Raw genomic sequence first — 24423 nt, forward strand, 5'->3', positions numbered from 1 at the left:
ACACAGGTTGCCCCTCTACATCTGCAAAACCTGCCTGGGGAATTGTACATGCATCAGCCATTTCCACAAGCACTTCTCCATTTAGTGAGGAATATGCAGGAACAGATTTCTTTCTGCATGCATATGGACCCTAGCTTGCTCAGGGCAAGTCTAGAAATTCTCAGCAACTGTCCTGCGAACAACCAGGTAATTGAGAAACATGGGATTGATGGATGCTGCTGCCCATTCCTAATCTAATCTTTTAAAACGTTGTCTCTGTTCCTGTTCCTGCCCTTCTAGAACGATTTGTCACTGAGATAGATGAATCACCATTCTTCTTTTGCTAGTCAGATTCTATTCCATTAGCATAAGAACATAAGAATAGCCCTGATGGATCAGGCCAGTTGCCCATCTTAGTCCAGCATCCTGTTTGCACTGTGGCCAACCAAATGCCCATAGGAAACCCACAAGAAGAACTTGACTGCAACATTGCTCTCTGCCTCCTGTGCTTCCCAGCAATGGGTATAGTCCTCCTGGATAGTAGCTATTGATAGGCTTCTCCTCGAAATCCTCTTTTAAAGCTGTCCAAGTTGGTGGTCATCACTGCCTTTTGTGGGAGTGAATTTCACAGTTCAGTTATACCCACAGTACACCCTCTCTTCTCTGTTATTTTAATTTTGCTATTGGATATTTAAAATGAGAGGCCTGGTTTCGCCATACCAAATTTGAAACGAAAACAAAAATTGGGACAGTCAATCAATAAAAATAAATTAGTATGAGCTGATTATCATTGCTGGCAGAGCATTTTTCTGCTATGTAGATTATGAATAGTCTAGGAAGTTAGGCCTGATGATTCCGCAGTGGGTTAAGAGCTTATCTCCTGATAGGTGTGGAATCTCAGCATTCCAGCCAGAGCTTGAAGAGGACACTTCCATCTGTTAAGGCATGGGTAGGCAAACTAAGGCCCCCGGGGCCAGAGCCAGCCCAATTGCCTTTTAAAGCCAGCCCAATTGCCTTTTAAATCCTGCCCGCGGATGGTCTAGGAATCAGCATGTTTTTACATGAGTAGAATGTGTCCTTTTGTTTAAAATGCATCTCTGGGTTATTTGTGGGGCATAGGAATTTGTTCATTTCCCCCCCCTCCAAAATATAGTCTGGCCTCCCACAGCAGGGACAGTGGACCAGCCTGCTGCTGAAAAAGTTTGCTGACCCTTGAGTTAAGGAGTGGGGACCAGATATAAAGTGCGAGGGAGGCTGTGGCAGGCAGCCTGCAATTCTAACCCAATTCACATGGAAGTAAGCACTAATCAATTCAACAGGACTTACTTCTGAATAGGCATGGTGCTAGGGTTGCACTGTAAGCAACTGTGAGCTAACCTACAATTTAATTTGGGGAGGGAATGCTATTCATGTCCCCTTGAAAGGCTATCTTTAATATTTTATTGGGGGGGGGGGTTCATTTCAGAACTGCACCAGAACCAAAAAGGTTTGAAATAGAAACAAATGTACCCTACTTTCTTGCCTCCAACGATTAAAATTTCTCCCCACCAAAATTTATCAACCAAAGGGTCAGTTTTTAATGTATTTATCCAATACATAGTGCGTACACAAACAAAACCATTAGAATGGATATAACATGTAAAAAGTTGCACATTGTCATGTGACTAATAAAAATTAGGAAATGGCTGTATTTACGTAAGTTTTGCTTATTTATTGAGCATTGGGGCTGATTCTACTAGGCAAATGGAAGTGGTAGCCTTGGGCAGATGATTTTGGTTGACAAATTGTTACTTTATTTACTAGGATTGTGTTTTTACTTCTAGGGAGAGAGAGCAATGAGATTATCTGTCTCAGGTGCCAAAATAACTTGGTCAGTCTTGGGTATAATGCCTCTGACTTGGGCAGGGCTGGAGAGCATTTGCTGTTCCACCTCAGGCAGCAGAATGTTTTGAGCTGGCCCTGTTGGGCATATAAAACTAACAATCCAAACTGATTATAATATCCAAGCACCTCAATCTAGTCAGGGGTATATCTGGAGTTGGATGAGAAACTGCATTCACAAAGAGATGCTGGATACGGGGACAAATAGAAGAAGACGCCTTCACTCAGGTATGGCTACCCTTTATCACATACACAGCCCAACAAGACAACGATAAGAATCCACCAACAGCATACAAATCAATATGGCTAACCTGATCCTAAACATCCACCCACCCCACTCACACATGAAAACAAAGATCACCACAGCCAATCACAAATGAACAACCACACCCTAGGCCAACCCTCTCACCACCAAAGGAACAGAAGCGAATAGTAAAGCGAAGCTGCACAAGCGACGCTGACACAACCCCCACACATGCACTAAGTAGAATAGAAGCATTGCCACCCGACCCCACCCCCACTCACCATTTCCCCCCTTTCTTCCTAATGTAACACTAATGTCTCAACAAATGAAACTGATCTGTAGAAAATGTAACTTGAAAAAAGAGACATTGCACATACTTTTGTAAACCAAGAAATTGTTAATAAAAATACATCAAAAACAAACAAACAAACAGATGCTGGATATGTAATTCCCTTTTTGACAAAGCTGCCTGGGCTAATTGGTACAAATACTGATTTATTTACGTATTTATTTAGACAGGGCTATGTGTCCATGACTGTGCCAGGTCTGTGTCTATAAAGTTGTATTGGAGCCCAAATCTCTATTTGATCAATCTATCAATTAAAGCACTAATAGTACAATGAGTGTGATTTTTGTACCTTAGGTGATTTTTTTCCAAGAAAATGGTGTGTGTTTGTATAATCACAAAAGGATGGTGGAGCGGTGGTCAATTTCTAACTCCAATTCAAGTTCTTAATATTAGTGTAAAGATAAAGGGACCCCTGACCGTTAAGTCCATTCGCGGATGACTCCGGGGTTGCGCCGCTCATCTCGCTTTACTGGCCGAAGGAGCCGGCGTTTGTCCGCAGACAGTTTTTGGGTCATGTGACCAGCATGACTAAGCCACTTCTGGTGCAAGTACTTGAAATTATTAAAATGAGTCCGTGACTGTGGAGGCCAATTCTGGGTCTACATGTCCTTCCACAGTGGGGACATTGGTTTCTGGGCGGGAGTTGATCACCAACCTGGTTTTTAATTCAGTGGGGGAGACTCAGCTTCTGGTGTCTTTAGTAAATGCAGACTATGGGGCTACCACAGAGCAGGCCCTTCTTGGTCATAATGTTCCTTATGTTGGTTTCATTCAGGCATCAGCTAAAGGCACATTTATTCATGCAGGTCTTCAGAACACAGGGGGAAGGACTTTGCCTATTTTATTGCATTTTAATGTGTATTTGTATTTTTGAACCATGATCATAATGCCGTTTTGTGTGTTGCATTTATCTGGTTGACCACTGTGAGAACAGGATACTGGGTCACTGGTCTGAATCCAGAAGCTTGGAAGTTACGTTGCCTACATCTCAGATGTGTGTGAGATGCCTGTGGTTATTCAGGAATGAATGGAAGTTACTTTGTATATCATCAGAGGTTCTCTGTTCAGTGACCCTGGCGCGAAACACAGATGCCAATTCTTGTCAAATAAACCTTAAGTAAAAAACCTTTCCCAGTTGTCTCTGCCATCTCTCCTTAACCATGGTTGTCATTCCCACTATGTTAGGATTTTAATATCCTTAGAGCAAAGAGCCATTTGCCTTTTCCCTGCCTTGCAGGCAAAGTATTATGTGCTTGCATCACCATCATCCAACATTCATGTATTATTATTAAGATTATCTCCAGATTCCTTTTAAGAAGTCTGCCAAGCGGCAGGTGCATTTAATTTCAACCAGAGAAATACACATTGCTCTAGGGGAAGAGGAGAATAATAAAAACGCAGGATATTTGATAAAGTTCAAAGATGATGAGGGCCACGGCGATTTCATCGTAAAACTGCAGCGCCCAGAGGAATCAATGACTTGACACTCATCGTGCGTTTCTATCTTTGAACACAACAAAAATTTAAAAGTTGCCGAAAAAGGTGGTCAGATGCACAGCTGAAACCATGTGACTTAACCCTCATCCTTGCAGAAAGCAAATGGGGCAATAATCATTGTACATCTATTGATTTTTCAAATCACGATGCCCATAGGCTTCTCCTCCATGCTTAGCCTACGTTTATTGGCTCCTTAGCTTAAGTTCATTGCTTCTTCGTTTGCTCTCGCTAGGCTCGTGTCCTCCTCCTGCTCCCGAGCAGGGCGCGCTGTCCCTTTAAGAGGCCGCCGCGCCTGGGCTGCACTGTCTCTTTAAAAGGCTGTATCCTGCGGGTCCCCGGCTCTTGAAGAGGGCTATGGCCATTGTTTCGCTCCTGCTCTTTCCCCTCTTCCTCCGGGTCTGATCAATTTAACCACCACCACCGCACAGCTTTAAGACATCTACATATATTTTAAAAAGGACAGCAAGATGGCTGAGATGGGCAAGGGAGTCACCGCAGGGAAAATCGCCAGCAATATGCAGAAGAAGCTCACCCGGGCCCAGGAGAAGGTATGGGGGGAGCGCGGGGCGGAAAAAGCAAGGGGCTGGGCCGGCGGGCCGGGCGTCGCGTCTGCGGTTCCCCGGGGCGCTGATGGGGCTTCATGGGTGCGGGGAGAGGGAAAAGGGTCGCCAGTACAAGGAGCAGGGCGGGCGGGTGCGCTTTGGCGAGAGTGGCGCAATGCAATTCAGTGGGGCGTCCTTCTCTCCCCTGCTCTCCTGGAAGTGCCGTCCCTGCGGAGGATCCCTGGTGCGCCTTGACAGCTCGGCCACGTCTCCTCCTTGCCCGTCCCCCCCCGCGCTACTTTTTTTGGGGTGCCCACGCTGCGAGATCCCCCGGGGTGGGCTTGGGAGCAGGGCAACGCAGTCTTCGCTTCTGGCTTGTAGGCTGCTTCGGAAGTGGAAGTCCGGCTGCCTTCAACACGAGGGCTTCAAATCACAGCCTCAGAAGCGCAACGTGGGGCCTGGGATAGCAGACAACTCCAACGAGCCGAGGACCTTCTGCCCCTACTAAAATATTTGAGGGGGCTGCCCCCCAAGTTGATGGCCATTGCCATTCAAATGGTGTGCGTGTGCCGTGTCTTGTAATCGATTATGTGGGGCGCTGCTTACCTCCCCCCCCCCCCGAATATTTTATTCAAGTTGGCACCCCTGGCCTGGGTCGTGGGAAGAGGGTGGAGAGAGAGAGATCGGCAAAGGGTGTAGGATGGTGGCTCGGCTTATTTTGGAGACTCCTGCCCAGTTGGTGAAGCCGAGGGGAAGGTTATTAGGGGCAAAGGCATTATGGCGTATGGGATGGAAGCGAGACTCGACCTCTCCTGGGGATGATGTCCCTCTGTTCTCTCCCAACCCCGTAATCTCTCCTATATTGGCGTGTTTGTAAGGTGTCCCTCAGCCTCGATCCGCTTCCCTTCCAGCGCTGCAAGCGGGACAGGTCTGCTGTAGGGCGAAAGCGACGCGCGCTGTGCGTGCGGACACACCGCGGCTATTTTTAGCGGCGAAGGTCAGCGCGAGAAAACCCACCGCCACTACCGGGGGTTTGGCCCGAAGCCCGGACGAGATGGCGAGGCCTTGGGCTGGGATTCTGGGCGGACGGATCGACTGGCTCTCGATAGGGAAGGGCGCGCTTTGCGGTTGCCCCCTGGCGGGGGTCCACGGCGCCCACTTTACGCCTGCAATAAAGATGCATTTGTGTTGGGGGGGGGGGAGGGAGAGGCTTCGCGTCCCAAAGACCTCACAGGGTTAAAACCCACCTCGAATAGGGAAAGGAAAGGGGGGGTCCCGGGAGTTGGAAATCCGCTCTGCAACGTCAGAGGAGATGTGGACGAGATTCCTCCCTTTACGCACGCGTGAGATGTCCGCCTCCCTCCCCACCCCGCCTCCCCCAGGTTAAGATGCTTCAATTGCAGCTCCTTCACCTGCAAAGGGCAAGGACAGCAGTGGGTCGTTTCCTCTTCTTCCTGCCTAACAGAACACGGAGAGCTCAGCCCGGATTCCCCAGCCCCCCCCCCCCCCGTGCTTGGAAATCTCCCTGCTGTCCCCGTGGGCAGCTCTCGCAGTCTCTCCATCTCTTGAGCGCATGCGGGGGAAAAGCAAGGCAGGCGGGCGCTGTGGCTGGCCTTGGATCTGGCTAGCTCTTCTCCCCTAATCCACTCTTGTCTCTCCATCCCCCCCACCCCCGCTTTGCTGTGGCCACTTTTCCCGATTGACAGGCGCGCATAGGTCGGGCTGCTGCGAGAGCGGAGCTTGTGTCAAAAGCGGCTTTCTGGAGCGGCTCGGCGGGAGATTAGGTCTGCCTGCCTGCAGTTCCAGCCGAGAGAGAGACACAGAGGGCTCTGCGTGGGTCAGGTGCCATCAGAGGCGGCTAGGATTGGGGGAGATGAAAGCCTCTGCCTCTCTCCCCCCCCCCCCGGTCGTGTGGAAGAGACCGCAGGCGTGCTGCATAAGGCGTGGAGAGGCGGAGGAAGTGCTGCTGCGCGCCACGCTTCTTCACCGGATTACTCGCTGAGTTTGGAGACACAGAATGGTTTACGCTTGCCTTCTTGCTCAGGGTCTGACAGGCCTGCTACCAGACTGCCTTCCCCACAGCAACAGCAACCCCCGAAGCTCATTATTGTTATTGCTTTTCTGTGGGGTTGCTGCTTCGCACCTGAGGGCCAATTCCAACATAGTGTCATAGAACTGTAGAGCTGGAAGGGACCCTGAGATCTGTTCCGACTCCCAGCAATGCAGGAATCTTTTGCCCAGCGATCCTGAGATTAAGCGTTTCAGGCTCTACCCACTGAGCTATCCGAGCAAGCCCATGGAAAGCATAATTCCCAAAGTGATCCCTTGTACCTGCCGGATGGCATTTTTTCACCATAGTAGCCTCATTCCACACACTTTAGGATTAAGTCGCTGTAGGATGAAGTAAGCGTCTAGAACAATTTCTCTTACGATTGTGCTTTCTGCCTGACCACTGGGACAATGTTTCTCTCTCTTTGCCCCCAGCATTTTGTTGCTTGCCAGCCTTCTAAGCCTGGTCTGCTTTGGGGCCTCCTGTGCCTTCACCATCACATCAAGCACCAGTTACCTTTTCAGTACCCGACTGGGCAGGGATTCTCCATGTGCCCCTGGGGGTGGTCCAGTGTTGAAAGTGTCCTGTTTCTTAGAGGAACTCCAGGTTAGGGTGGTTAAAGGAGCCAGTCCTGGCAGAAAGGCAGGAGGGAAGCTCTCTAGGGCTAGGCCAATTGCTTGCTGAGTTCCCACTCCAGGTTCCATCTCTCTTCCAGTCACTAACTCTGCCCCGATTGGGATCAGGACTTCGTTTTCTAGAAGAGGACCAGAGGGGAAGGAAGCACATACTCAAAACCTAGAGAGGGGGGCCTCCATCAGCTGGTGCTTGACTTTTGACCCCTGTGGTTGCAAGACCTCCAGCAATCTTGTCACCTTCCTTTGGAGGTGTCTTGCACACCTGCCCCTCTGCAAGGGGGCTTGGCCCAATGTGCGAGAATCCAGGCGTAGGAGGAGAGGTTCTATTTCAGCCTCGCCTAGCTGATGATGGTTGGGGTAAAGTTTCTAAATGAGGTAGGTCTATTTACAGCAGAGCCCTTTTGCCTGTGTGGCAAGTTGCTATGCAGCACAAAGTGTCACCTTACGCTCAGAAAGGAAGATATGGCTGCTGCACTGCTCCAGAGCAGTTTGGAGCAAATAGTTCTTGATTTGCCTTGGAGCAATTTTATCTGGATCAAGCAAGGAAATAGCATTCTGTCTTATTTTACTTGTCCCCTTTCTCCAGTTCAAATACACAATTCCCTTTCTTTCTTTCTTAGGGACAATTATCACCACAGTTTAAGTCCATAGCCTGAAGAAGAGCTTTTCTAAAATCTTTATTCAAGCAAGCTGGTTTTTTTTTATTGTTCTGGCTTTTATAGTTGTAACACATTACATAGTGTCACACTTAAGTGAATTCTTCCTGTGAGTGGCTTATTTCAAGGGTAACATAATTTACAGTTTAACACACAAAATGTAACTTTGTTGTTGTTAGAAACACAACTTTGACTTCTGAAATGGAGAATATGTAGCATTTTCTGTTACAGTATCATATCAAAACCAAAATATCTTTTAAAAATTCAAATTACCAGAAGTTTCTCTTTCTTAACAAAATTACTAGTATTAGACACAAATTGGAAAGAGAAGCTATCTTTTTTTTATTTACTTTAAAAAAATAATATTTGGATAGGGAGAAGGAACTTCGCCCTGTGCTTTGCAGCAAGGCTGGATTCTCCATATCTCCCAAATGATACCCCATATTTAAGAAGTATGTAGCCTGTGGTCTCAATTAGCCTGCCACAAATAAAGAAATCGTGCATGCATCCTGTTAGCCTTTCAGAACCAATATTAGTATGACTGAAGGGGATGGATTCAAAAAAAGAAAACTTTACCAGGAAAATGACGTGGAGATGGAAACAGAGGCATACCTACCTAAACTCCCTTGACAAGGAGCTGTATTGGCACCCCATTATCAGTGCCCCTCTGTCCTTTGTGTCAGCTGAATGGGGAGGAGCCTCCACAGGGCTTCTGCAGCAGCCCATGCCAGTCACCAGATTTGTCTGCCCAGAGGAGACTGAGTGCCTCGCCCGGCCACCCAGAGCAGCAGAGGAATGGCCCAGGGAGTGTATGGATGGGCTGGTGGGCTTCTAGCCACCCTGAGGTAGAGTGGAGAGGCATGATTTTTGTGCCCCCCCTGGGCCTGCCCCCTTGGTGGGTACCAACCTGACCAACCCCTGGGTGGAAAAGATGGGAGGAGCAGGCACTGCTTCATTTTGTAACTAGAAGACAAAGAAGGAGCAACTTGCCCTGCCTTGCAACTTGTCTTCTTCCTATTGACTAAATAGCTGCTTCACTGGAATCTGTGGCTGATACAGTCAGGTGGCCATGTGACAAACCCGACAACAGTTTTCCTAAGGTTGACGTTACCAGAGAGCAAATCCTCCCAGCAAAGTGCCAAGTATGGGAGTCCATAGTGCTGTTTATGGTTGAAAAGCAGTGTGGGTGGGTTTGTGCTTAATTCATCATTTAAAAATCAATCTTAACTTGCTGTCCCTACTTGTTCAGTGGTGAGGATGCAAGGACATGCACATACTACTGAATGAACCAGGTAACTGCAGTACTGTGGTGGGGGTGGGGATCCCTGGAAGCTGTGAACTCTGGTACTGGAAACAGGATTCTGGGATTCAGCCTTCATATACTGTGGCGACAGTGCTTTTGGAGTGGATGCCCTGTATGGACTTTCCCAAACAAAGTCATGGACTTATTTCTGGTGCTCTCTCTATCACTCTCTCTTTAATGGCTAGAGATATGAAACAAATAACTTTGTTGGGTGTTTTGGGAATAAGACAATAAAGGCTCTGGGTGCAGGCTTAGGGTAACTGTGAGTAAAGATTTCTGACAGGTGGTAGGGTGGTTTTTTTTCATTATTAAAGTGATCTGTGTAACATATGTTAGATGTCTCTGCTATATTTATCCTGTAGACAGGTGTCCACTATCAGTAATTCACAGATGGTTAGTCAAGAACCTTGTGGGAACCCAAGGCTGGCTGCAATGGATGCCTGCATTTTGCAGGCAATGTGACACAAGGGAAATGTGAATTACGGGAAACGAAATCGTGAAAAAAGCATGCATGGCACAAAATGGAAATCTGCTGCTGTTGGTGTCAGTGCTTCCTGGAAAGCTACTCTGGAGGGCTGGAAGGACCACCAGAATAGTGCTGTTGTGGGAGGATAAATTTGTTAAAATCACTTCTCCCCTTCCTGCTGTGGGCTCTTCTCTTGGATCTCAGTTCACTCCCTGAAAGGCAATGCTGGATCCCACCCTATGGGTATCATTGATCTCCTTGACAAAAGCAGACTTGAAATCTGTGTCAATTTAGTTGCAGAGCAATCTTGCAGATATTGTTACACACCAAGATGATTACACTGAGCCAGATCATTAGGAACTTTCCTGGGTTTGAACCTGGAGTCTTTCCTAGTCCTACTGAGAAATATCAAGGATTGACCCTAGAACCTTTTGCTTGCAGGACATCCTCCAGTGGGCTATGGTCTTTCTCCCAGTGAGGAGATTCCTCATTCCTCAGTCAGAAGATCATTAATAGAAGATAAGCACCCCTGGGAAATGCACCACCACGATCAGTCTTCACTGATCTGTGTACATCTTGGGGGTGGGGAATGCATCTGTTCTCCTGTAGGGGAGATTGGGATCCATGATGTGGGCTGTCTCTGCCCCTCTCACCACTGGCAGGAAGTTAAGATTTTGAGGAATACATTGGGGGCAAGACAACCCCCCAACTCCAGTTCTATTTCCTGCCTTCATCATTGGTAGGAGATTTCTCGCCAGCTCTAGGCATGGGAAAAGAAAAAGGCAGAAATGCCATATTGGAAGGGATTCCCCCTTCTGTTCTCTCTCTTTGTCTTTGCTTCCTAGATCCTCTTTCAGCTCCCTTCTGCTTTCCGTAGAAGGTTTTCGTTCTCTCTCTCTCCCTCCTCTCAGATCCATTTTTCTTTCTAGACCCTTTCCCTCGACTGGGCCTACAGCTCTTTGGAAGTCTTGGACTTCAGTGCTTGGGAGGAAAGCCTAGGAAAAGGCTGAAACATGGCGGAATGGGCCCACTTTTCCGGAGGAGAGCCTTTTCTGGGAGATGGAACTTTCTGCTAACTCATCAGAGGGATCTGTGGGGAACCAGTGTTCTGCCCAGACACTGAGATCCTGCGCCAAGGGCCTTTCGGCAGTTCCCTCACTGCGAGAAGTGAGGTTACAGGGAACCAGGCAGAGGGCCTTCTCGGTAGTGGCGCCTGCCCAGTGGAACGCCCTCCCACCAGATGTCAAAGAAACAAACAACTATTGGACTTTTAGAAGACATCTGAAGGCAGCCCTGTTTAGGGAAGCTTTTAATACTGGACGAATCATTGTATTTTAATATTCTGCTGGAAGCCATCCAGAATGGCTGGGGAAACCCAGCCAGATGAGTGGGGTATAAATAAATTATTATTATTATTATTATTATTATTATTATTATTATTATTATTATTATTATTATTACCCAAGCCACCTGTGCAAGGGGGCCTGGAATTTCCTTGAATTTAGCAGCAGCCCAGGCAGAGGAGGTTTTGGGGGACCCGCAGAGGCCTGATCCAGCATCTTCAGTACACCCGGAGCTTCTGGTAAGCTGGGGGGAGGACCACCCATGCCTACGCCTCCCTCTGGGATGCCTCCAGTTAATCCTGAGAGGATTGCCTGACTAGGGCAGGCTTTGGGCCTCCCCACTTGCCACAACTGATTTGTGCCTCAGTGCCACAGAGCTCTTTCTCCCCTGCCCACCGACTAAACATGTGGCATGTTTAGAAAACTTGCTCATTGCCAGTGTTCATCCAGTTATCTGAAAATCCACAGATCTTTAGGTCTTTAAAACTGTTTAGCACTTCCCAGTGAACTTCTAGATTCACTATGACTTGTCTGTGATTCATTCCACAAACGTTATAAATAATGAGACAGTGAGCTTAATGCGTGTTTGTTCAGGGTGACTATTTGTATCCTGAAATAAACCCTTTGTAAATCCCTGGCCTGCTTTCCTTGTTTTAATACTCTAGAATGCTAGGGTATTACATTGCGTCCTTCTTGTAATGTTCCAGAATGTTAGAGTATTACGTCCAGATGTAAAGTTCTAGAATGCTACTGCGTCAGACTTGGAGTGCAAAATGTCATAATTTCCACCCAAAGCCCTGATAATAATGCCACGCAGGCCTGGCCCAAGTTATTTTGATACCTGGGATAGAACATCCCACAAGTGCCTCTCCTCCTCCCTGCCCGTAAAAATAGAATAATTAAAAAATGGCATTTTGCTGTCCTTTCAGGACACCCAAAATCAGCTGCCCAAGGAGGAGGCTTCACTCTGTCTAATGGTAGGGTTGGCTCTGCTGATGTGTCCTCATCAGCTGCTTCTCTGTTGCTTTTTCTCCCATGCCTTCTTCCCAGCGCAAGTGACAGCTGCAGAGTCCCGACTTGTGAGCAGGATGATCTTTCTTCACAGACAACTGTGCAATTGTTGAAAGAGGACATGGTGTCAGGGGCAGGGCTCAAAGCGTACGCTTGCTGCGCACGTTGCCACTGAAATAAAAAAAAAACATTTGTGTGGTTCACGTAACATGGTATAAAATATTCATTGAAAAGTAGACTTTGAAAAAGGAAGACAAGACAAAATAAAAATGCCAAACTATACATGAAATTGACAGATTTTAAAATCAGCTTGCAAGTCATGCCCAGATTGTGCCTGTTCAGAACTGTTCCTTGTGGAAGGAGTTGGGTGAGAGTGACTAGATCTGTACCTTTCTCCATAAATCCAAATAAAACCTGCTAAATCAATTTTGTGTAAACCTCATTCCAAATCCTGAGCCCATATGAGGAAATCTTGGAGAGGAAGTAGTGGAAAACATGGAGCAGAGGAAGAGTGGGGGGAAGGGGGTTCCATACCCAGCCTCTGTAGAAAAATAGGGGCTCAGAACATCCCCTCTCCCAGCCACTAATAAAAGTTCGGAAGCCACTGCAGGTGAGAGATGCATCTGTGTGGTACTCTCATGCCACTAGAGAGCATCCCTGTCTTTGGCAGAGAAAGTGCCACACACATTGCTCCCTGGAGCATAGAAGGAATTGTGAAGGGAGCGAGAGTGGACCTGGCCCAATTTCATTGAAGAAAGGCTCATGGAGGGCATCCTCTGTCCTGGGTTCCCACTTCTATTATTGATTTCATTTATGTATGAAAATGCGCGTGTACATGCAACGTGTTCATAAAGACATTCAGCTTTTCTTGATGCGGAGTTTCTAAAATAATATAGCATGCATGTAGCCCTGCTTAGGTATAGACCTTGGTACCAGCATAGATCATTTACAAACAAAACTGCATCACCTGGTTGTCACTAGAAGTAACACATGGATCCTTTGGCTCTTTTTATTTGATTTTTTTTTTTTACCAAACATTTTGGTTTTCAATCATGCTGCTTAACCTATGAAGGAAAATGCATAGCAAGAGATAATATGGAATGATCTGGCTCAAAGTTAAGTATTTTGTAAAAAAAAAGATTCGTTCATTTCAGTAGACAAGATGAGCAGGCATGTTGGCTTTTCCATGGAAGTCAGTAGGACTGTGGCTGGGCCATGTTCAGTGTTTTGTCATGGTTTCTTCCAGATCCAGAAGAGAGGAAGAAATCCTAGGTTTAGGCATCATTATGTGTTTTCAAGGGACGCGGGTGGCACTGTGGGTTAAACCACAGAGCCTAGGACATGCCGATCAGAAGGTTGGCGGTTCGAATCCCCACGATGGGGTGAGCTCCCGTTGCTCGGTCCCTGCTCCTGCTAACCTAGCAGTTCGAAAGCACATCAAAGTTCAAGTAGATAAATAGGTACCGCTCCGGTGGGAAGGTAAACGGCGTTTCCGTTTGCTGCTCTGGTTCACCAGAAGCGGCTTAGTCATGCTGGCCACATGACCCGGAAGCTGTACGCCAGCTCCCTTGGCCAATAAAGCAAGATGAGCGCCGCAACCCCAGAGTCGGTCACGACTGGACCTAATGGTCAGAGGTCCCTTTACCTTTATGTGTTTTCAAGCTCTGAGTATGTTTGTTCATGCTAGTGTGTGGGGGCAGTCACAACCAGTATTCTGGAAGCAACAGCATCCCCTCTGCCTGCACAAAGTAAAGCTTAATGTTAAGTAAGGTAGGATCATGTGGACAAGTTCCGGTTAAGGGAATAAGACCAAGCTCAACAAGCTTTTGAGATCCCTTCGTTATCTCCTCTTTTATTTATTACAAATGGGCAACTGTTTCACTTAGGCAATGAACCAGGGGTTGTTTACAATGATCTTGCCACAGACATGTGCTTTCCCCGCCCTCTAATGTTTGTGCTTCTGACCTCACGGTCCTCATATTTGCCATAGCTTCTGCAATTTCCCCTCTATTGTGGGGTGTCTTTGCAAACAATCTTGTGTCAGATCCATGAAACGTTTCTTTACTTCATAGAGTTCATTGGACAAACTTATAATGGAGGGGCCTGGATTTTAGATCTCATTTTATGATGAGGACTAGAAGCAGAAAAGTGTCACCTGCATCTGTCTGTGGGCTTATGAGAAGATGGGCAGTGAATTAATTTGTACGCCATCAATGAGGTGCAAATTGCCAAATTAGGTAACAAATACTCCTAAAGAATGTGAACTCTGCATTTGATTGAGACTTAGGGCTCCCCCAAATGATCTGTTTATTCAGCATTCATCCTGATTTGCTTGCTTAAAGCTTACATAGTATTTAGACTATATCCTGTTTTATTGTGCGGTCTGATTTGTTTACAGGTCAAATATGTGATGATGAGCCTTCATCTGGATTTGCTTATGGAGGTCTTTCTTTCTTTCTTTCTTTCTTTCTTTCTTTCTTTCTTTCTTTCTTTCTTTCTTTCTTTCTTTCTTTCTTTCTTTCTTTCTTTCTTTCTTTCTTTCTTTCTTTCTTTCTTTCCTCCTTTCTTCTTCTTCTTCTTCTTCTTCTTCTTCTTCTTCTTCTTCTTCTTCTTCTTCTTCTTCTTCTTCTTCTTCATTATTAATTTACATTCATCCATCCCCACCCCCCATTTTTCAATTTATTTGCCTCATCACTTTCCAGATTGTTGTGCTAAGGTGACAGAGTGCTTAATGTTTACTGGCACAAATGCAAAGTTGGGCTATGTGCTTTAATTTCACCTGCAAAAGTGTTACAGAGGAACCTTTTGTGGCCAATCTACTGATAAAAGATTTTGGAAGTAATGCCTGGATCATGCTTGTTGCTGTTCTAACTAATTAGCTGAAGATTGATTATTAATGTCTGAGTCTGAATTATGTTTTATTTTGTGTAGATTAAGGGATATATATGTTTGTATTTTATTATATATGGCTTTAAATTTTCGTGTATCCTATTCTGCCATTGCTTTGCAATAAAGGATGGGTAAGAAATATTTTAAATAAGTAGAAAACTTTGTGGACCATAATTTCCCCCAGTATAAGTTTCAAAGGAGGTGTTGGAGGAAGACAACCAAATTTGGATGTTCCTGTTGTCGCTCAGCATAATGCATTTTGAAAAGTTCAGAGATGTGTGAGGGCAGAGTAGAAGCCACTTCTCTGCTACAAGATGCCCCTCTGTACCACAAAATCAAGAATCGTATTGTCAGCTTTGTAATGTGATTTGTCATCCACATGAAGTAGGTATGCTAAAATATCCTGCACTTATGTCAGTGGAGCAGAGGAAACTGAGGACTAGGGGCTGCTTATTGTGCATTTAACACAGTGAAGGGAGAAGAAAATTTATACACATGGCAAGAAATACTTAATCTTTGTTTTAATCTGCAGAAAAAGGAGCTTTGCTTAGGAAGCAGCCAATTGTTTTATGTGCCAACTTTTATCTGTTTGGCTCCCAGTGCATTACACACAAAAGCCAGAAGCAGTGTTTGTAGGAAAAAATGAATTGGCATGACCATAAGAGGGGAACAATATGTGAATTTTGTGTGTGTATATGCCAGTGACTTCTTGACATACAGTTAGGGAGAGAAAAGAAAAATTCCACTTGCAGAACTAGATATATTTTGCCTATGGATGGAGTAGACTAGTAATGGCTGAGATTGCAGAGTTGCCCCTCTGGCCACCACTTCCTACCCTCCAGCTGCAGACAGAATTGTTCTGAAGACCAGAGAACACTAACATTGCTGTGAGGTGCTCTGTCTGGGGCTGCTATGAGAAAGTGTTCAGAAACTTCAGTGGAAACAAGATGCTGCGGCCAAATTGCTGCCTGGAACAAGGTACAGGGAGAATAGAAACCCCTTGTTATAACAGGCTACCGGTCTGTTTCTAGGCACAATTCAAAGTGCTGGTTATGACCAACAAAGCCCTTCATGTCTTGGGTCCAGGCTATCTGAAGGATCATTTATTTCTATATGAGCCTGCCTCAGTTTTGATAATTAAGGGGAGAACTTTCTCTCAGACCTGCCACCCTCACAGGCATGTTTGGTGAGGGCATTTGACAGGGCCTTCTCGGTGGCTGCTCCCAACTGTGGAACTCCCATGGCCTTTCTGCTTTCCTGTTGCCAGCAAGCAAAACCATTTTTGTATGAACTGGCTGTTCTAGCAGGGTCTTTTAATGGTGGGCATTGCATATTTTCTTCTCTTGCATTTTTAAATGGTTTAAAGTTGTTTTGATTCAGTGTGGTTTTTAATATGGTAACAAATTTTTTTTCTTGAAAGCTGTATGTTTTTAATGCTTTTTTGCATTTTTCTCACAATCCTGAGGTCTTTGCTCTCATGGTCCACAATGTTCAGTTCCCTGAAGGTCTTGGAATCCCTCAGTTGATATATTGTCCTGCCAACCTAGCAGTTCGAAAGCACGTCAAAGTGCAAGTAGATAAATAGGTACCGCTCTGGCGGGAAGGTAAACGGCATTTCCGTGCGCTGCTCTGGTTCGCCAGAAGTGGCTTAGTCATGCTGGCCACATGACCCGGAAGCTGTACACCGGCTCCCTCGGCCAATAAAGCAAGATGAGCGCTGCAACCCCAGAGTTGGTCACGACTGGACCTAATGGTCAGGGGCCCCTTTACCTTTACCTTACCTTTCAGATCTAAGCTGAAGGATTTCTGAAATAATCTTCTATTGCTTTTGTGTATTTTTGTTGGGGTTATTGTCCATAGCTAGATAATACAAAAAGTATCCCTTTTTGTGTGTCTGTATGCCTCCTGATACATGGCACATTCTCATGTATTCATGGGGATTAATTCCATTGTTGATTTAAGTGTTAATGCCAGAACTGTACTCTAGTTGCATTTAACTTTATGAAGGACCAAGAGTCTTTTACCAGAAATCCGTCAGGAGTGGGCAGCACAGAAGGATGGGCAGGCTTCAGTTTTGTGGGAGCTACTTTGGTTTTTATTAAAATCCTGAGTGGTACAAAAGACTCACACATATACTTAAAAATTCTGGGAGGAATTAAGCACTGCAGTATTAACAATTGTTCCATCAGTGCAAACATTTCTGCTTGCTAGACTGAACATTTTCACCCCCCCATTGTTCTGGAGGTTCTCCTAACACAGGGGTCAGCAACCTTTTTCAGCCATGGGCCGGTCTACCATCCCTCAGACCATGTGGGGGGGCAAACTTTATTTTGAAAAAAATATGAACAAATTCCTATGCTCCACAAATAACCCAGGGATGCATTTTAAATAAAAGGACACATTCTACTCATGTAAAAACATGCTGATTCCCGGACTGCCTGCGGGCCAGATTGAGAAGGCGATTGGGCCTTAGGTTGCCTACCTCTGTCCTAATACTCCAGCTAACTTGGAGGGGTGCAGAGAGGAGGGTAGAGAAGCCCACATTGCTCAAGCAGGATTTGCATTATGTTGGTTGGGTTGGTTCCCACTAGTGATACTATTCAGTTGAATTTGCCTTCTGGACCCAGAGGTTTGTTCTGAGTACCAGAAGTGAACAGAGCTCAGTCTCTCCACTTAAAAAAGCCACTCTGGATTACTCCAAGCTTTCTGCATATCATCATCATCATCACGACCATCATCATCATCATGGTCATTTTGTTACTGCTATTGTTAGATGATTGGGGCTCAAAAATCCAGAGCTCTGCAAATCACCCAGAGATCTACCAGGAGATTCTGATTCTGCCCACTCCTCATCTAAATCAGTTCAACATCTTCTAGAGTGCCCTTGTTGCACATAAGTGAATCTCAGCCTCAAAACTATGCAGCTTAGCTGTGCCTGTGGCAACAATAATCTGATTGTGGTGTCTTGTCTCTGTTATCATGGAGAGATTCAAAAGAGAACAAGTAGTATGGTGGACAGAATACTGTATGTTGGTTTTGGAAGACATGGGCTCAAATAATTCTTAGCAATGTTCTCACGTAGTGGCTACAGGCAAATCACAATATCTATATAAAATAAGAAGAACGATGACCAGGCTTGTAGGGATGGTGTGAAACTGCATGCCTCACAGCTGATAAGCATGTTGCATGTAAACAGACTCTATTCTAGATATGTTTCTAGTTACGACAGTGGTGTTAGTTTTGTGATTTTTTTTCTTTTTAAAAGGCTTGTCTAAAAAGTGCCGGAAAGGCACTTTCAACATTTCAAAGCAGCATACTATTTTGATGTAACAATTGGGTTATTTAAGGTTACTAATATTAGCTTTTGATTTGTGAGCAACACATTAAACACAGATGCTATCTGCAAATGTTTTGAGGTTCAAGGAAATAGCTGACTTATTAACCACAGTTAACACTTCTCAAGCATTTTCTTCATTGCCCCAAGAGTTACTGTAGAAGAGTGGCAAAGTCTCTTACTCCACAGTTCCTTTGTTTTAAATAATTGTTTATTCTTTCTTAACACCACTGCCCAATGTATCATAATGGTATTAATTGTTCAGAATACTGCAGCTCCAGAATGCAGTGGAATGTTTACTCTGCCATGTCCTCTAGTACCCAGTGAGGCAGAGGACAAACAGTGTTGTTTTTCTGATATGTTGTCACTGGCATACTACTGTCCCATTTTTAAAGACAATGTTTTCAGTGTTGGTTATTGGAGCTGTTGTTGTTCAGTTTTAGCCCATTTACCTGATTCTTTAAAGTTTAATCCCTGACAGGTGCTTACAAGTACAGTGGTACCTCTGGTTACATACTTAATTCGTTCTGGAGGTCCGTTCTTAACCTGAAACCGTTCTTAACCTGAGGTACCACTTTAGCTAATGGGGCCTTCTGCTGCCTCTGCACCACTGGAGCACAATTTCTCTTCTCATCCTGAGGTAAAGTTCTTAACCCAAGGTACTACTTCCGGGTTAGAAGTGTGTGTAACCTGAAGTGTTTGTAATGCGAGGTACCACTGTATGATTGAGCACTGGTGCACAACACACTGTGGTCTGCCATTGCACATCTTGCAACTGGTGAGATTCATTTTGAATTGCTAAGCTGAAGACACTATAACAGCCTCGGTGCATTCAGATTTAGAGCAGGACAGGCCATTGGACAGAGTAATAACAGATAAGCCAAACGGAGCCTCCAGCACTGAATAACATTGGGATGGGGAGACTGCTGAGACAGAGACCCATGAAGAGAGCACATTACAAGAATGTCCCTGTTTCAAATAATAAAGCAATCATAGGGCTACTGGTGGTGAGGAGAGGTCTCTAGTCCCTCTATCTACTTTCTCTGCATCATAAATAATTATATATACCTCTATATGTGTTCCCTCTTACTCACACTTTTCTAAAACAAAAGCCCCAAATGATGTAACCTTTCCTTTTAGAGGAATAACTCCAGCCCCTTGGTGATTTTTGGTTGCTCCTTGTTGTATCTTTTCTCACTCTACAGTACCCATTTTGACATGAGGCGACCAGAACTGTACCTGGTATTTGAAGTGTGCTCGGATCGTAGATTTGTACAATGGCATTGTGATATGGGAAGCTAATAATCCCTAACATTGAATGAGCCTTTTTTTAAAACAGCTGTTGCATGCTGGGTCAACATCTTCATTGAGCTATCCACTACTCCCCAAAGTCTTCTTCCTGGTCTCTGTTTCTATCATCTTCTGCCTCGTCTTTTAGTTTAATGTTGCACTTGTGTCCACAGAACCCTAACCCTGTGCAGATGAACCAGCAATTTAAGATGACTGCTTTAGAGTGGAATGGAAGGAGAAGAGATAGTCAAGGGATGTGGAGCTTGTGCAGGCTGCACTATTTTTTGCTCACGGTGCCTCTTGCTAGGGTTACAGCTAGCTATAGATAGGGTTTAACTAAGCCATATTAAATGCCTACCCAAATACCGGAGACTTATGATGTTGTGAAGTTACAGGGCATGGAATGTGACATTGATGCAAGCTGAATTAAGTGATGCTATTCTGGCCCTATTAGTTGTGCAGTTAATATTCCAGTTTCCTGAATATCTGCAGAGCTTGCCTACAACAGCGCAAAGGCCTTCTAGTCTGAGCAGGATGTAATCGGAATAATTTTATCTTCTATTTGCTGTAGGATCTTAATAAAAAATGAGGATCATCAGACCGGTCCTAGCTCTGAACTTTTTGCATTTCTAAGGCTCCATTTGACCAAGTGCAATTTAATTCTGAAGTCAATATATAACCATAGGATCAGGTTCTCAGGAGGATTATTTACTGGCCCTGGTGCTGTGCACTTAACAGCAGCCTGACACCAATAAAATGAGCAAGAGCAGCTTTTCCTGAGAAGGAAATACATGGTAAGAAAAGCCTCATTAGATAAATTTGCACATTCAAACTACAGTGGTACCTCAGGTTAAGTACTTAATTTGTTCCTGAGGTCCGTTCTTAACCTGAAACTGTTCTTAACCTGAAGCACCACTTTAGCTAATGGGGCCTCCTGCTGCAGCCGCGCCGCCGGAGCACGATTTCTGTTCTCATCCTGAAGCAAAGTTCTTAACCTGAAGCACTATTTCTGGGTTAGTGGAGTCTGTAACCTGAAGCGTATGTAACCTGAGGTACCACTGTACTGTCAAATGCACACCAGTCAGGGCCCGATTAAAATTTTTAGAGGCCCTAGGCAGATAAGATTTTGGTGCTCCCCTATATATATCTAAATCAAAATATAAAGAATAATGGTAAAAAAAAATTCAAAGTGAAACAAAACTTACAGTAAGATGGAAAATGTTTGTTTTCATATTCTTCCCCTTTATTTATATTTGAAAAAAATTCCTACTTTTTCTAATTGCAAAGTCTCTGATCAGATCCTCAAAACTAATCTTACATAATTTCTGTGGTGCTCTTTCCCCTTGATGCACTAAGCACAAGCTTATTTTGCTTAATTGTTAATCCAGTCCTGTCACCAGCAAAAAAAGAACAAGAAAAAAGGTTGCGTCTCTCTTCCTAGGACAATGAGTGTGAGATAAGCCTTTTTTTGCTTTGAAAAAGAAAGAAAGAAGATTGATGTGGCTAATATTTACTACTATTGGGTCTCATTGCAGTTTATAATGCTGAGCTTTTTTCTGGGACTGCACATCAAATGGTCTCTTACTGCTGTCTCAGACCCACATTGCAATGTTATAGAGGTACTACTACTTGGAAAAAGCTCACTGCCACATACTTTGAAAAAATGGAATTCAGAATTCACTTTCCCCAGGCATTTACCTGTCACTCCTCTGGGAGATTCATAGCAGAGTAATAGGAAGGTGGGTGTTTTAATAGCTGTAAGGAAGAGCTAGTTCAGTAAGTTTAACCTTTCTCACCCATGCAGGACCAGCCGTGCTGGCCAAAATTCTTTCTTCGTTTTGTATAACTGATAAAAGAACAGGAGCTTGGTTATCTTGCATAACCAAAGGCGTGCTGCCACCTGTTGCTGTTCTTCTCTGCCCCCCTCCTTTCTGAAAGCTTGCAAGGCCCTAGATCAGCTGTGCTGCTTGCTTCAGGAAGAAGGCTGGAAAGTACATGATGGTAGTTGCCTAGCAACCATTCCAGCTTTCCTCCGGAGGCTTTCAGGCCTGGTAACTGTCAATAATCTTGCATGCTGCTTCCCTCCAGCTTTCTCCCTCTTTGCTGAAACAAGATTGCATCTAGGCATATATGAATCACTCTGCAAGTTATGTCAGTCCTGGCTATTGAAGGCAGAAAACTGTTTTTCAATTATTATCATTGTACTTTTACTTCGGGGATGGAGAGGTGCTTGTGGAATTTTCTGTCACCTGGTTTAGCCAGTCAGCTGAAGCCATTTATCGGGGTGTGGCCGCTGTTGCTTATTATTATTATTATTATTATTTATTATTATTATTATTATTATTATTATTATTATTATTATTATTATTATTATTATTTAATTACCACCATCATCATCACTGTTCTCAGGGTCCTGAATTCCACACTACATACCCAAATCATTGTATTGTGCAGTTAATGGCACATGGAATACTACTAGCCTTCTTGGCAAGATATCTAGAACATGGGTAGGCAAACTAAGGCCCAGGGGCCGGATCCGGTCCAATTGCCTTCTAAATCCAGCCCGCAGATGGTCCGGGAATCAGCATGTTTTTACATGAGCAGAATGTGTGCTTTTATTTAAAATGCATCTCTGAGTTATTTGTGGGGCATAGGAATTCGTCCCCCCCCAAAAAAAATATAGTCCGGCCCCCCAAAGGGTCTGAGGGACAGTGGAGCAGTCCCCTGCTGAAAAAGTTTGCTGACACCTGATCTAGAATAATAGTTAATTATGCCTCCATAGACCAGCTTTGAAGAGAAAACTCTATATTGACTGATCAACATATCTTATTTTCCCCAAGTAATGTGTTACTTGCATAGCATTTTCCATATTCAAGAGGGTAATATGTGGATTGGCTGCACCCTAGCTACATATTTGGGTTTGGGTAGTTAACCAGAGGTAATTGGCCACATTTGATATTATGCTAATAATTTTCTTTTCCTTCTGAGAATCTGTATTCATGCTTAGATAACTGACTTAAGAATTTGTGCAGTGGAAAGACTTTTTCCATGTCTTTCTCATGCTTTATTTTCTGGCAATAAATACACCTACAGTTCAAAGGGTGAAGAATATATATATTGTTATATATATATATAACAACAACAAAACATCTCTACAAGCCACTATATAACATCTTTCTGAAAATAAGCAGATATCTTAAATCATTCCCATCAATTTGTGTACATTCATTTGCCTTAAGGCCCTCACTGCTTTTGATTCACAGTTGTTCTTATTGCTCTCTTTCCTGAGTTTCCATCACTGTAGGCTGTTTAGCTGTTATGGATGCCTTGCTGTCTCAAACTACTGTAACATGATAAGCACACTTATCTTTATCTTTTCTTCAGGTTGTCTTTTCAGTTAATTCCATTTAGGTTTTTCTTTTCTTAAAAAAGCCCCCTTACTTTCAACATACGCTTCCAACATAGGGTTCTAGTACTTTCCTGTCCAAATGGGCCTTTTGCAAGGTGTTGTCTTCCAATGGAATTGGGTATTTTACTGAAAAGCCAGCCTGTTGAAGGGGATAGGCAAAGGATGACTTTGGTCTAGCAAGATAGGATTAAAATTCTTACTCTTACTTATCCCTACTGGGTGATCTTGGGTCACACTCCTTCTGATCTGCCTACAGGGGTTCAAGAAAATCACATGTATACTTAAGATCTTGTTTGAATGCTGAAATGGCTTAGTGGATTGTTGGCTGTATGAATGAATGTTGGCTGTATGAATGAAAGAACTGAAATGTCAACTATGGCTAGATAAATACACCTGGTAAGATTCCCCCCCCACCTTTGGACCTTGTTTAATTTAGCTATCTTAACTGATCACTGCTGACAGACATCTTCCATTAATTTGTCCACCTTTTAAAACAAAAAGCTTCTTAATGTAGTGATCAAAACTACATCTTGTGGCAGTGAGTCCCATAGGTTAATTATGTGCAAAGGGAATCTCATGTCACAGTTTAGGGGCCACAGCTGAGAATGCCCTTTGCAAAAGTGTGACCTGGTTTGCACATCCATAGCCTCCAATATATCCAGGCCATAAACCAGGACATAAGTCTTCTGGAGTCATGTGACCTGGGAGAGATCAAGCCCCCGAAAAATGTGCTTTTTTGGGATAAATCGCAGCATCAAAAATGGCCCCAAACAACAAGGATGTCCTGGTTTTCCCGGGACAGTTGAGGGGAATGTGTATAATGCTAAGACAAACCCACCAACAGGTACAAAAAGTGTTTATAAGCTAATGTTACCATTCCTCTCCTACTTTAAACTTTGGCTTAGTTCACACATCATGCCAATTACTTGGGAGCAGCAAAGCTGTCAGTTTCCTCTCTGGGAGCCCATGCACTTGCATATTTACAGTAAATCATGTTTGGTTTACTGTGATGTGCGAACCAGGCTAATACTTGAGGTGGGATTGAAATTATAATGCTGTTATTGGTAGTGCTGAGCATTGCAACACTTCTGGTCCTCTTCCTCAGCTATTATTAGGATGCTTTTCCTGCACTTTGCCCAAACGTTATCAGTTCTGCTTTCATTTTCTGTTTTTGGTAATACTGTATGTACTTTTGTAACTTGTTAGGCATTTGCAGAAGGAAAACACCAAGAGGCGATGAGTTGGAGGACATTAAAGCAATCCCTCCTAGATTTCGGCCAAATTATTTTCTCATTAGCACTCATGAACAAACTTGCTTCCAGTTCTCAGATGCAGAGAAAGGTCTCTCCCGTCACATGTGTGGATGTGCACAGAATTATAAGGGAGAAGGTGGTCTTTTAGGTACCCCTGGACCTGAGCCATTTCCTTGTTGGGTGGTTGCTGTGCTCCAGTGAAGTTTCTTCTATAAAATTGTTCTAGACAATAATATTTGAAGGTATGCTTTGTGAAGCCTAGAGATACCATTTCAGAAACTGTAGTAAGCTG

General features: G+C 44.3%; 1 protein-coding gene across 19 annotated transcripts in view; it reads left to right on the plus strand.

The window, feature by feature from the left end:
• The first annotated feature begins 4258 nt into the window (after window positions 1-4258).
• Window positions 4259-24423, plus strand: part of BIN1 (bridging integrator 1) — a 117520-nt gene continuing 97355 nt past the window's right edge. For 8 of the 19 annotated variants that reach the window (XM_081885688.1, XM_081885690.1, XM_081885686.1 and 5 more), the window contains exon 1: window positions 4260-4498. In XM_081885688.1, coding sequence (XP_081741814.1) covers window positions 4418-4498 — 81 coding nt within the window. In that variant the 5' untranslated portion in view covers window positions 4260-4417. Of the gene's footprint in view, window positions 4499-24423 lie in introns of all 19 variants that reach the window. The other 11 variants (XM_081885680.1, XM_081885679.1, XM_081885689.1 and 8 more) reach the window with 5 other exon arrangements.

This window comes from Podarcis melisellensis (assembly GCF_964234715.1).
Source record: "Podarcis melisellensis genome assembly, chromosome: 1".
In the NCBI taxonomy this organism is placed as follows: Eukaryota; Metazoa; Chordata; class Lepidosauria; order Squamata; family Lacertidae; genus Podarcis; species Podarcis melisellensis.